Below are 13,922 nucleotides of genomic sequence, written 5' to 3' on the forward strand. Positions count from 1 at the left end.
GCAGAGAGTGGTACGTGTATGGAATGAGCTGCCAGAGGATGTGGTGGAGGCTGGTACAATTGCAACATTTAAGAAGCATTTGGATGGGTATATGAATAGGAAGGGTTTGGAGGGATATGGGCCAGGTGCTGGCAGGTGGAACTAGATTAGGTTAGGATATCTGGTCGGCATGGACGGGTTACATAGAAAGGTCATTTTCCGTGATGTATAACTCTGACTCTGAATGTTTAGTTTGATGGACTGGTTTGTGAGTTAGTTCATGGTTTCTTTTATTTTCCACAGATGACGTTGTGTCAAACTACTTTACAAAGGGAAAGAGGAGCAAGCGATCAGGAATCCTAGTAATCTTCACCTTCATCAAAGAGGCGATCCTGCCCAGTCGACAGAAGATTTACTGACTGTGTGTGTGTTCATGAACACTTGTCAAAGTGATGGACAGGGTGCAGGAGGGTGGAGCTGACAGACCAAGAGACTCCCTGACGCGGAGAGTTACGAGCTCCTGCTTTGGACTTTAATTTGGGATTTCTTTTGATTTTTGTTTTTGTTCTTTAAATGGTCCCTCCTCCTGAAGGAATATTGGTTGAAGATTTGAAACGCATTATCTTTGCACAGATTTTGGAATTTCGAAGGACTTCAAACAAAAAAAACAAACAAATCTTGTTCCATTTGGAGAGGACTCAGTTGAAGCTCCCCACACGATGTATTCGGTGTAGACATTGCCATTTTCTAATGGAGTGGATGATTGCTGTACGTGGTCATGATGTTTCCAGTAAACCTTGTTCAGTTTCACACACGTTTCGATTCAGTTCAACTTCAAAGGCACTATCTCTCCCCTTTGGCTCTTTTTAAAGAGAGTCTTGTGCACTTTTAGCTGTCTTGTGTTTTACAATCATCCCCAGAACTTGCTGTTTGTCTTGCACTCAAAGCAGTATTAACATCAGGAGAGATATAGTCAGTAACACCAGGAGCTGGGGGGAGAGGGGTTACTGAGTGACAGTGTGGGGGAGCAGGATTAACATCAGGAGAGATACAGTCAGTAACACAGGGCACTGGGGGGAGAGGGGTTACTGAGTGACAGTGTGAGGGTGCTGGATTAACATCAGGAGAGATACAGTCAGTAACACAGGGCGCTGGGGGAGAGGGGTAACTGAGTGACAGTGTGGGGGAGCTGGATTAATGTTGATTATGGTTCTTGAAACTGTATCTCAATTGTTAAACTCTCAGATTGAAACAGTGACCAACTAGATCGTGAATCCTTGTGTAAATGCTCTTGCTGCATAAAAAAATAAAGTCTTGAATCTCTAGCACATCTTGCAATTCGCTTCGCAGCCAGCAAAGTACGTACTGAAATGTGGTCAATATGTGGGAGACACGGCAACCCATTTGCGCACATCACGATCCCAGAAGCAGCCGTGTGCTGAATAACTAGATAAGTGTTCAGTAAGGGATAAAAGTTGACCAGGTCACAATGGATACATTCCCCAATCTTTGCAATACTACCGTGGGATTATTTCCATCACCTATGGAAATAATTGGGTGTTGATTTAAGTCTGATCCAAAAGCAGAGTTTCATTGGGTTGCTTTGAATCCGTCACTTCATTGGATTATAATCTCCACCCAATGTCCTCACTTGGCTCGTATTTTCCATTCACTGTGTAGGTTCTCCTCAAGGAGAGGGTCTAACACTGGGGAAGTTCCGTCAGTGACCTCCAGTCAGAGAGCAATCGAGGAACCTTTTCACCCAGAGGGTAGTACTGGTTTGGACCTCATTCTGAAAGGGAGATCTTGCTCTATTTTAAAAAGTGCTCCATGTACACTTGAATACACACTTGCAGGGCTCGGGAACAAATGCTGGGAAGTGGGATGGCTCTCTTTTTGACCAGCATAGGTGGGGGGGGAGGGGCTGAATGGCCACCACTGCTGTAAACTCTCTACACTTGAGGGGGGGTGGCTATTTATTTAAGGTGGCAGCAAACTGCTCCATTCAGAGAGGCACTACCAACAGTGTTCACACAAAGCTAACCAGCAACAGCAACTCTGGCTGATTTCGCTGGGAAGGCAACAAAGTTAGCCAATGATTTATATTTTTCAGTTCATTGATTCAGGCTTGGCCTGCATATGCCGGTGATCCCCGTCCTGCGGCTGAGTCTGAACCACCATGCTAGTTTAGATGTTACTTGAGCAGCTGTTTCAGAGGAGATTGTGGGCTTTGGCAGCTTTCCCTCCACAGGCAATGTAAGCAAAGTGGATGGATTTTCACACTAACCTGTCATTTCATGCTCACTAAAGTCAGCTTTGTACCTCCAAGTTCCAGGTGTGTTTAACGGAATTTAAATTTCCTGGACTCGTCATGAATCCAGTCACATGATCATATCCTATTGGAATCTGAAGGAATTCAGGAAAAATGCCATCTTTAAGAATGCGTGCTGTACGGAGTGATACCAGAAAGGGGACAGACTGCAGTTGCACAGATTCTACTAAGAACTGATGGGAATGTCCTATAGGTTTATAAACTCAATGTTTCAGTTAGCAATTAACCATTCACCAAGGAGAGTGTGCTCAAACACTGAAAACGTTCTGACTCGCTGACGCTGACCTCTCCACTGCTTTCAGGTTTGGGGCCTGACTAAACATGGAGGAATCTCATTATCTCCTTGGAGGTGCTGACACTCGGACTGTTTCATACAGAGTGGACACCGGGCTGGGGAAAGGGGATTAAATGGGTGTAGTGTGTGTGATGGGGGGAATGTGGGACGTTGGTTGGGACGTTACATGTGTCGTGAGTTTCCCCAATAGCAGAAGTGAACAGGCGGTGGAGGAAGAAGTTCTCACTCTGTTCTGACACATGGTCTTGGGTGGTTTATGTTCCCCCTCAGAGATTACAGGGCTCGATGTGGTGTCGTTCCTCCTGCGGCTGGGCAGCACTCCCTCCCTGTACCGTGGGGCTCTTGTCTTCGGACTGGGAGTCTGACTGGGCCGAGCGAGTGCTGTCTCTCGTGGTGGGATTGATGCCGTAGCATTCTGTGGTCATTCGGAGTAAGTCACGGTGGTGTGAGAGTTGCACTGTCCTGGTCCTCGCTGTGGGGCTGGGCGACCCCGTTGGGTGGGTGCAGTGGGAACACGTGATGTGCCACGTGTCTGGCTCCACCCACTCTCTCAGGCACATGTCTACCTCAGCCTTGTCCTTGACCACATGCCCCTTCTTGGGAAGTCTGAGGACGTCGACCGCCATGAATTCCTCAGGAATCCGTATTCGATGGTAAACGCAATGGGGGAACAGTTGTTGCTTGATCGTGTCCAGGGGCAGGCTGGGTAACGGCCAGGTCTTATGGCCAACCTTGGTTTTCAGCATATGCTGGCCGTGCTGGCTCCGCGCCAACTTGTACAAGATCCCAAAGTCATGCTGCTGCAGCGTTAGGTTCATGTTGAGCTGCTCATCGCCCCCTCGCTGTCTGGAGGTGTCAGCCGTGGGCGGCGAAGAGAGATTGGTGCTGGGGTTCCAAACTGGCTTTGGCCAGCACACGCCCTGGCGGAGGGTGGAGCAGGTCCTGCTTTTCGGGTCTGGAACTGGGTGGGCCTTTCTCTTCTCCCAGTCCTGGGCGCTTTCCGTTCCCCTCCCCCTGGAATGGCAAGGCCCTGTCGGTTTGGTGGAGGGCACCAGTTTGTAACTGTCCCAGTCGCTGGCCCTCCCTTCGACCTTCACCGACTCCCTCAGCTGACTGGTCACGTGATCGGCCGCTGTCCGCCGCGGTCTGATAAAGCTGCTCGATAGCCTCAGAACGTTGGCGAGTTGCTTCCTGTCCAGCCACAGTCTGAAGGACTCATCAGCAATGGATTCCATCTCTCCCTACAGCAACACAACCACCAGCAACTCTTACCTATCTAGTGAACTTTAGTCAAAGCAAACATTATCTACTGACACGCACCGTGCAGTTGGGAAGGTAGTGCAGATCTGGAAGGCACTGCTGCGAGTTTTTTGTTGGACTCGGTTGTCTGTTGCAGGCAAACCTTTCATTGAGAGATGGTCAAGCGCTTTACTGAGTGGGCTCGGGTACTGGTTTCATAAAATTACGAAGGACATACATAAGGGAGATGTAAAGAGGATGTTTCCACTGGTGGGTGAAGCTGGGACAAGAGGGTAGAGACTCAAGATTAATGCAAGCGGGTTTAGGACTGAACTAAGAAGGAATCTCTTCACCCAGAGGGTTGTGAGTCTGTGGAACTCTTTGCCCAGGGAAGTAGTTGACATTATTTCAGTAAACGTTTTTAAAGCTAAGGTAGATTGTTTTTGAACAGTAACGGAATTAAGGTTTACGGTGAGTGGGTGGGTAAATGGAGCTGAGTCCATGAAAGGATCAGCCATGATTGTATTGAATGGCAGAGCGGGTTCGAGGGGTCAGATGGCCTACTCTTGCTCCTTGTCCTTATGTTTTGTGATGCAGTGTGGCACTGCCACGGGGCAGATCCACAACGGAGGTTACCACAAAGGTCCTACCTACCCAGCTTCGCCCCTCACCCGACGTTCACCTCACCAGGTTCTCCAATGAGAGAGTGCGCAGCCCAATGGGCCCTTGGCAATGTTACTTCGTCAAGTATTTAATTGGAAGGATGTTCCCAATGACCGGGATGTCCAGAACCAGGGGTCACTGTCTAAAGATACAGGGTACACCGTTTTGGATTGAGATGAGGAGAAATGTCTTCACCCTGAGAGTGGGGAGCCTGGGGAATTCACTACCACAGCAAGCAGTTAGGGCCAAAACACTGAATGTTGGTAAGAAGGAATTAGATATCTTTAGAGTCATAGAGATGTACAGCACAGAAACAGACCTTTCGGTCCAACTCATCCATGCTACCAGATATCCCAACCTAATCTAGTCCCATTTGCCAGCACTTGGCCCATATCCCTCTAAATGTTTCCTATTCATATACCCATCCAGACTCCACAACTTGTAGTTGTACCAAACTCCACCACTTCCTCTGGCAGCTCATTAAGGGATCAAAGGATATGGGGAGGAAGCAGGAACAGGGAAAGGAGTTGGATCATCAGCCACGATCAGCTAGAATGGCGGAGCAGGTTTGAAGGGCCAAATGGCCTGCTGTTGCTTCGGTTTTCAATATTTGGAAGGGTTAAAACTGCAGCAGTGTGGAGACAGGAGTGTGTGATAATGTTACCAGATCAGTAATCTACAGATCCAAGTTAATGCTCTGGGACACAGGATCAAACCCAGTCGTGGTAGATGGTGGAATTGAATTATAAATCTTGTCAGCAGTAATGCAGACCATAAAACACAGGAGCAGAGTTAGGCCATTCGGCCCATCCAGTCTGCTCCACCATTTGATCATAGCTCATATGTCTCTCAATCCCGTTTTCCTGCCTTCTCCTTGTAACCCTTGACCCCCTTACTAATCAAGACCCTACCCTTCTCTGTCTTAAATACACTCAATGACTTGCCCTCTCCAGCCCTCAGTGGCAATGAGTTCCACAGATTCACCACCCTCTGGCTGAAGACATCCCTCCTCATCTCAGTTCGAAAGGGTCGTCCCCTCACCCTGAGGCAGTGCCCTCTGATCCTAGTTTCTCCTACCAGTGGAAACATCTTCTCCCCATCCACTCTGTCCAGGCCTCTCAGTATTCTGGAAGTTTCAGTTGGATCTTCCCCTTATCCTAAACTCTGAGCATAGACCAGAGTCCACAACCACTCCTCATATGACAGGCCCTTAATTCCCGGGATCATTCTTGTAAATCTCTCGACTCCCTCCAATGCCAGCACACCCTTCCTTAGAAACGGGGCCAGAACTGCTCAAAATATTCCAAATGCAGTCCGACCAGAGTCTTATACAGCCTCAGCAGTACATCCCAGCTCTTGTATTCTAGCCCTCTTGAAATAAATGCTAACATTACATTTACCTCGCTAACTGCAACTGAACCTGGATGCCAACGTTAAAAGAATCCTCCTAAGACTCTTAAGTCGCTTTGTGCTTCAGAATTCCACAGCCTTTCCCCGTTAGAAAATAGTCTACACCTAACTCGGTGGTTAGCACTGCTGCCTCACAGCGCCAGGACCTGGGTTCGATTCCAGCCTCGGGCGACTGTCTGTGTGGGGTTTGCACATTCTCCCCGTGTCTGCGTGGGTTTTCTCCGGTTTCCTCCCACAGTCTAAAGTTGTGCAGGTTATGGGGATTGGCCATGCTAAACTGCCCATAACGTTAGGTGCATTAGTCAGGGTTAAATATAGGGTAGGGGAATGGGTCTAGGTGGGTTACTTTTCAGAGGGTTGGTGTGGATTTGTTGGGCCGAAGGGCTTGCTTCCACACTGTAGTAATCTAATCTAATCTAATCTAATCTCTACTCTCCCTCTTAAAAATGACTACATGTGTTACTTTGGGCCATTGCCCTACTTTAGAAAGAAGGCTAAAAACAAGCTAAGACTGTTATTTCAGAATGTTCTGGAGGACCTGCGTTCAAATCCTGCCATGGCAGATGGTGGAATTTGAATTCAATAAAAAAAAAGAGTTGTTAATTGTCAGGAAAAAGCCCATTTGTGTCCCTTAGGAAAGGAATCTGCCATCCTTACCTGGTCTGACCCTACCCGTGACTCCAGACCCACAGCAACATGGTTTACTCTTAACTGCCCTCTGGCACGGGCAATGAATGCTGGTTATCCATCCCATGAATGAATTTAAAAATTGGTGAGACCACGTGTCACATCCTGTGTGCAGCGTTTGTCTCTTTATTGAAGGAGGGATGTAAATGTATGGAGGCTGTTTAGAAGGGGAAGGTCACCTTGAACCCAGGTATGAGTGGGTTGCTCTTATGAGGAAAGGTTGGACAGACTGTGGTTGTACCCGTTGGAGCTGAGAAGGGTGAGGGGTGACCTGATCGAAGTTTATAAGATCCTGAATGACGCTGACAAGGTTAAAGTGGAAAGGATGTTGTGGGTAAGCCCTGAACTAGGGGGCACTGTTTAAAAGTAAGGATTACCCTTTCAGGACAGAGATGATTAGATTAGATTACTTACAGTGTGGAAACAGGCCCTTCGGCCCAACAAGTCCACACCGCCCCGCCAAAGCGCAACCCACCCATACTCCTACATCTACCCCTTACCTAACACTACAGGCAATTTAGCATGGCCAATTCACCATCTTTGGACTGTGGGAGGAAACCCACACGGACACAGGGAGAATGTGCAAACTCCACACAGTCAGTTGCCTGAGGCGGGAATTGAACCTGGGTCTCTGGCGCTGTGAGGCAGCAGTGCTAACCACTGTGCCATCGTGCCGCCCAGATGAGGGGAGTCTCTTTCTGCAGAGGGTTCATCCGAAGGCTCACTGAAGATGTTATGGTGACGAAACATCTGAAAATGAACCGTCCAGCTCTGCGAGCAAACCTACATCAAGGGTTGTGTTGATATCAGAGGGTTGTGTTGATATCAGAGGGTTGTGTTAATTCCAATCTGTTTGGGTTTAGAAGGTGGTGGAGGTGGAACCGTTGAATATCATTTCCGTTCCAGTGACTAACCTGGTGGATTTCAGCCTGTTGTTTCTCATTGTCCAGTAGGACAAGCTTCAGTTTCTGCAGCTTCCCCATTTGCTTGAAAAGCTCAGCCTGGCTCACCTCCCACATGACATTGGACAAATACCTGAGGGCACAAAGGTGAATACTGAGACATATGGAAAAGGTGGTGGGTGGATGGAAGGGGGGGGAAGCAAAAGGAGCTGGGTTGAAGAGGATAGAAAAACCTGCACTTTTATAGCGCCTTTCACAACCTCAGTGCACCCAACAGTGTCTTGCAACCAATGGAGTCCTTTCGAGGTGATAACATTTGCAATGTAGGAATCTATCAAGTGTGCTCCAGTTTCCCCCCTACAGTCCCAAAGATGTGCAGGTTAGGGTGGATTGGCCCTGCAAAATTATCTCATAGTGACCAGGAATGTGAAGGCTAGGTGGATTAGCCATGGGAAATGCAGGGTTACAGGGATAGGGAGGCGGGGGGGGGGGGGAGGCAGTGTTAGTCTGGGTGGGGTGCTTTTCAGAGATTCAGTGTGGACTCAATGGGCCGAATGGCCTGTTTCCACACTGTAAGGATTCTATGATTCAAGCTCCCCTCCAAGCCACTCACCATCCTGACTTGGAAATATACCACTGTTCCTTCACTGTCGCTCTGTTAAAATCCTGGAGTTCCCTCCCTCAGGGCATTGCGGGCCAACCCACAGCACATGGACTGCAGCGGTTCAAGAAGGCAGCTCACCCCCACCTTCTCAAGGGGCAACTAGGGACAATATAAAGTCCATGAACAGATGTTTCAGTGTGATGTCATGTTTGACAGAGGAATGAACCAACCTTGCACATTGACGATGCCCATAGACCTTGGCCAAGTCAATTGGTCTGTGTCCCCTGGAGTCTTTAGCCTTCACGTCAGCTCCAGCTGCTACCAAAGCCATGACACAATCAAGTAACCCAACTTCAGCTGCCTGGTGAAGTGGGGTCAACCCTTCGTTTGTTTGACTAAACAGCAAGGCAGAAAAAAAATGCTGGGAAATAATTTACAGCAAAAGTTAAAGATAAAACAAAGATGCCATTTCATGGCTTCAGCTGTGTTCTTCAACATGTTCACTCTCCACCCCGCATCACACACTCTACACCCATTTAATCCCCCCTCCCCGTGTACACTGTCCCATGAAGGTTCAATCAGATCGAGGCGAGTCATTTGGATTAACCCAATGGAACACAGAAGCGAGCTAGAAAGTAGTTATCTTTTGGAAGCTCTACAAAGACAGGGAAACGTGTGTGAGATGGACAGTCAAGTTTCTGTGATGGAGGAGAGGTTGAGGAAACCGGGCCTGTCATATCTAGTTTCAAGAATGGGAGGTGACTTCTCTCATATTTACAATAATCTCACAGGGCATGATAGACTGGGCACAGATGAAACATTCGCCACTTATGCATTGGTCGAGAACAAGGGGATATTGTCCCTGAGTTAGCAGTTGATTATCAAAGACTGAAGTGAGGCAGAATCTCTGTGGTGGTACTTTAATCATTATTACTGGGCTGAGGAGTGGCAGATGGAGTTTAATTCAGGTAAATGCGAGGTGCTGCATTTTGGGAAAGCAAGTCTTAGCAGGACTTATACACTTAAAGGTAAGGTCCTCGGGAGTGTTGCTGAACAAAGAGACCTTGGAGTGCAGGTTCATAGTTCCTTGAAAGTGGAGTCGCAGGTAGATAGGATAGTGAAGAAGGCATTTGGTATGCTTTCCTTTATTGGTCAGAGTATTGAGTATAGGAGTTGGGAGGTCATCTTGCAGCTGTACAGGACATTGGTTAGGCCACTGCTGGAATATTGCGTGCAATTCTGGTCTCCTTCCTATCGGAAAGACGTTGTGAAACCTGAAAGGGTTCAGAAAAGATTTACAAGGATGTTGGAGAATTGGAACGATAGGGAGAAGTTGAATAGAGGGGTTACCTTATACAGGTTTTTAAGATCATGAGGAGCATGGATAGGATAAACAATGTCTTTTCCCTGGGGTGGGGGACTCCAGAAGTAGAAAGATATAAAAGAGACCTAAGAGGCAACTTTTTCACGCAGAGGGTGGTACGTGTATGGAATGAGCTGCCAGAGGAAGCAGTGCAGACTGGTACAATTGCAACATTTAAGAGGTATTTAGTTGGGTATATGAATAGGAAGGATTTGGAGGGATATGGGCCGGGTGCTGGGAGCTGGGACTCGACTAGGTTGGGATATCTGGTCAGCACGGATGAGTTGGACCGAAGGGTCTATTTCCATGCTGTACATCTCTATGACTCGACTGGAGGTGATGATCTTATTAACTGAATTTAAATTCCTCTTGGGGCTGTGGTGGGTTTCAGAACCACTGTTTCTAGAGTATTGGATGGGGTCTCAAGTTCTCAATCCTTGTAACATCACCATTCTGCTCGCAACTCCTCAGTGTATGTATTGATGCATAAAAGCATCTTGTCCCTCACAGTGCAGTCACCATGGTGATAAAAGGATAACTGGATCAATGATTACTCCCATTTATCCATGGGAAGCGGCAATATAGTGAAGTTAACAATGGCACATACACGTTTGGATCTGCCCCAATTTGGAGCAGATACTGCAGGCATTTCAGTGCTCGGAATTGGCATTCCTTGTTAAGGATCAGATGGATGGGGCTCCATCCCAATGGGTTGGCAAGATTCACATCCATCTGGTAATCCTCCACCAGCACCTTCAGACACTCCAGCCTCCCATTCAGAGCAGCCAAGTGAACCGCATTGTAACCCTAACACAGGGAGGGGCAGCGGGAGAGACAACACAGAGTTACAGCCTTCAGAGACAACACAAAACTACATGCACAGAATGTGACAGCGTAGTAAAATATCACAGAGTACAAAGCTTTACTCTGTATCTAACCCCCGTGCTGTCCCTGTCCTGGGAGTGTTTGATGGGGACAGTGTAGAGTGCGCTTTACTCTGTATCTAACCCCTGTGCTGTCCCTGTCCTGGGAGTGTTTGATGGAGACAGTGTAGAGAGAGCTTTACTCTGTATCTAACCCCGTGCTGCCCCTGTTCTGGGAGTGTTTGATGCGGACAGTGTAGAGGGACCTTTACTCTGTATCTAACCCCGAGCGTCCCTGTCCTGGGAGTGTTTTATAGAGACAGTGTGGAGGGAGCTTTACTCTGTATCTAACCCCGTGCTGTCCCTGTCCTGGGAGTGTTTGATGGGGACAGTGTAGAGGGAGCTTTACTCTGTATCTAACCCGGTGCTGTCCCTGTCCTGGAGGTGTTTTGGAGTGTTTGGAATGTGAAGATATTGCAGGTGAATCTCTGCATCAATAAGAATGCTGTCTGAGTGTGACTCACATTCGGATCCACTGCGACCTTGCCTTTTGCCTTGTTCAGACTCAGTCGCAGCCAATTAACATCACCCACTGTGGCAGCCATCAGCTCATCTCCCAGCAATGCCTCACGATTCCATTTCTTCACTCGGCCCGTCGTCATGGTGATCCCATTCAGGCACCTCGCGTAGTCACCAAGGACGGGAATGATGGCCCACACCACACTAACAGGACCATATCCACTCCGAACCCAACCTGCACATGGAGCGGGGGGGGCGGGGGGGAGGAGGAGGAAGAGACATGCTGAGGGTTCCGGGATATAGGGAGGAACGGACCAGGGATTGGATGGGGAGAGAGAGGCAGTCTATAAAACCATAAGACAGAGAGGGCTGAAGTTGGCCATTCAGCCCATTAAATGAAATCGTGGCTGACCTGATAAGCCTCAACTCTGCTTCCTACCTTTTCCCTACAATCCTTAACTCCCTCACTGATTATAAATCCGTCTGTCTTGGATAGACTAAATGACCCAGCCTCAACAGCCCCTCTGTGGTAAAGAACTCCACAGATTCACTCCCCTCTGAGAGAAGAAATCTTCACCATAGCTGTCTTCAATGTGCAACCCCTTATTCTGGGATTATGCTCTCTGGTCCTAGACTGTCTCACAAACCCACAAAGGATTTTATCTGTTTCGATAAGGTCTCCTATCTTTCTTCTATATTCCGATGAATACAGGGCCTAACCACCTTAACCTTACCTCATTTGAAGCGAAAATGGTATTTAGGAAGGGACAGGGAGCTGAGAAAAGGTGGTTCCGTTAATTCATCATGGTATTAACACAATTGAGAGGAATGTCAAATTCAGGAAAGTTGGGCATAGAAGCAGTTTGTGAGAAGATGAGAAATTATAAAGGCAAGAAGTCACTTGTGGGAGTGTTCAGGACCTTTAATAGTAATCACACAGTAAGATGTAATATAAAGTGAGAAATGTTGGGAGTTTGTCAGACAATCATGGGAAATTTTAATCAATGAACACTTCCACTGCTGACCTTACAATGGTGGGAAGGTCATTGAGGAAGCAACTGAAGATAATTGGGCCAAGGACACTACCCCGAGGAACTCCTGCAGAGATGTCAATGAAACGCAGAACTGAATAAAATTGGAAATATAAAAACAGACAAAAAGGATTTCGATAACTGTCTTAAAAAGAAAAGCTCTAAAGTGAGCATTGGCTCTTTTGAAAGTGAGTTTGGGGAATGGATGATGGAAAATAAGGAGATAGTAGATGAATTAACAAGTAATTTTAATCAGAATTCACTATAGATGAATGACTTCCCAGAACAGCAATAATGGAAATCAGGGAGGGACAAAACCAAACCACATGTGCAGTGACAAGAGCCAGAATCCTGATGGGCTTCAATCCCACGCTCCTAAAACGAGGGTCTGGTGAGTTTGGTTTCATTTCTCCAAACTTCCCCAGATTCAGGCAGAGTTCCACTAGTTTGGAAAATAGCGAATGTAACCTGTTTATCAAATAATGGAGGGAGACAGAAAGTGGGAAATGATAGACTGACCATAAGACCAGAAGGTACAGAATTAGGCCATTCATCCCATCCAGTCTGCTCCACCATCGGATCATGGCTGATGCATTTCTCAACCCCATTCTCCCTGTAACCCTTGACCCCCTTACTAATCAAGTGCCTACCCATCTCTGTTGTCAGCACACTCAATGACTTGCCCTCCCCAGCCCTCAGTGGCAATGAGTTCCACAGATTCCCCACCCTCCGGCTGAAGACATCCCTCCTCATCTCAGTTATAAAGGGTCATCCCTTCACCCTGAGGCTGTGCCCTCGGGTCCTAGTCCATCCCACTAGTGGAAACATCTTCTCCACGTCCACTCTATCCAGGCCTCTCAGTTTTCTGTAAGTTTCAATCAAAACCCCACCCCCATCTTTCTAAACCCAATCGAGTACAGACCCAGAGTCCTCAACCACTCCTCATATGATAAACCCTTCACTCCCAGTATTATTCTTGTAAACCTCCTCTGGACCCCCTCCAAGGCCAACACATCCTTCCTTCGATAAAGCACCCTGAGGTCCACATGTCCACTGGACATGTCCACTGGACATAATAATACAAATGCAGTTTGACCAGAGCCTTATATAGCCTCAACAGTACATTCCTGCTCTTGTATTCTAGCCCTCTCAAGATAACTGCTAACATTACTTTAGGCTTCCTCACTACCGAATGAACCTGGATGCTAACATTAAGAGAATCCTGAACTAGAATGCCTTTGTGCATCAGATTTCTGAAACCCTTTCCTGTTTAGAAAATAGTCCATGCCTCTATTTTTCCAACCAAACCTGACACTTTCCCACATTGTATTCCATCTGCCACGTCTTTGCCCACTCTCCTAGCCTCTAATAGATTCATCCAGCACAGAAACAGAGCCTCTGCTTCAACTTATGCACGCTGGCCGGGGTTCCCAAAATAAACTAGCTCCACTTGTCTGCATTTGGCCCATATCCCTCTAAACGAAAGTGAGGATGACAGATGCTGGAGATTAGACAGTGTGGTGCTGGAAAAGCACAGCAGGTCAGGCAGCATCCAAGGAGCAGGAGAATCAATGTTCTGATAATTCCTGATGAAGGGCTTTTGCCCGAAACATCGATTTTCCTGCTCCTCAGATGCTGCCTGACCTGCTGTGCTTTTCCAGCGCCACACTCTCGACCCATAGCCCTCTAAACCTGTCTAATTCATTCTGCAGCCTCCCTGTTTCCTCAACACTACCTGTCCCCCCACCCATCTTTGTGTCATCCTCAAACTTAGCAACAATGCCCTCAGTTTCTTCGTCTGGATCATTTGTGCAGAATGTGAAGGTCAGCTTAACATTTTCACTGAAAGATGTTAGAAGCTATTATTAAAAATGTTTGAGCTGGGCACTGGGACACGTGTGAGAGAATGAACAAAATCCCAAGGGCTTTACTTTGTTGACCAGTCCTGCTTCATCACTCACTTCCCTACCTCTCATCTCCCTTTTTACATCATCCACATATTTATCTTTTAGTTACCTTCCCACCACCTCTCTCT

At 47.4% G+C, this 13,922-nt stretch overlaps 2 protein-coding genes across 2 annotated transcripts in view; one reads left to right on the plus strand and one right to left on the minus strand.

Annotated features, from left to right (window-relative positions):
* LOC122549075 (protein TEX261-like) overlaps positions 1-1,304 on the plus strand; it is a 9,459-nt gene extending 8,155 nt beyond the window's left edge. The window contains exon 5 of the mRNA XM_043688328.1: positions 283-1,304. Coding sequence (XP_043544263.1) covers positions 283-398 — 116 coding nt within the window. The 3' untranslated portion in view covers positions 399-1,304. The remainder of the gene's footprint in view (positions 1-282) is intronic.
* Positions 1,305-2,098: 794 nt separating this feature from the next.
* Positions 2,099-11,106, minus strand: LOC122549023 (ankyrin repeat domain-containing protein 53-like). Its single transcript, XM_043688199.1, has 5 exons — positions 10,862-11,106; positions 10,082-10,281; positions 8,342-8,506; positions 7,520-7,640; positions 2,099-3,847 (listed from the first exon to the last, which is right to left on the minus strand). The coding sequence occupies exons 1-5, from the start codon at positions 10,997-10,999 to the stop codon at positions 2,873-2,875; spliced, it is 1,599 nt and encodes a 532-aa protein (XP_043544134.1). The 5' UTR covers positions 11,000-11,106; the 3' UTR covers positions 2,099-2,872.
* Between the last annotated feature and the right edge of the window lie 2,816 nt (positions 11,107-13,922).

Source organism: Chiloscyllium plagiosum, chromosome 1 (assembly GCF_004010195.1).
Source record: "Chiloscyllium plagiosum isolate BGI_BamShark_2017 chromosome 1, ASM401019v2, whole genome shotgun sequence".
In the NCBI taxonomy this organism is placed as follows: Eukaryota; Metazoa; Chordata; class Chondrichthyes; order Orectolobiformes; family Hemiscylliidae; genus Chiloscyllium; species Chiloscyllium plagiosum.

What these genes read in the sequence shown, in the direction of transcription:
- LOC122549023 (XM_043688199.1), bottom strand. Translation starts at nt 10,999, where the DNA reads ATGACGACGGGCCGAGTGAAGAAATGGAATCGTGAGGCATTGCTGGGA. An exon ending in ATTGGGGCAGATCCAAACGT is followed by an intron (nt 8,507 to 10,081) that starts GTATGTGCCATT and finishes CTTGCTGTTTAG; the next exon opens with TCAAACAAACGAAGGGTTGA. An exon ending in GGGCATCGTCAATGTGCAAG is followed by an intron (nt 7,641 to 8,341) that starts GTTGGTTCATTC and finishes TTGTGCCCTCAG; the next exon opens with GTATTTGTCCAATGTCATGT.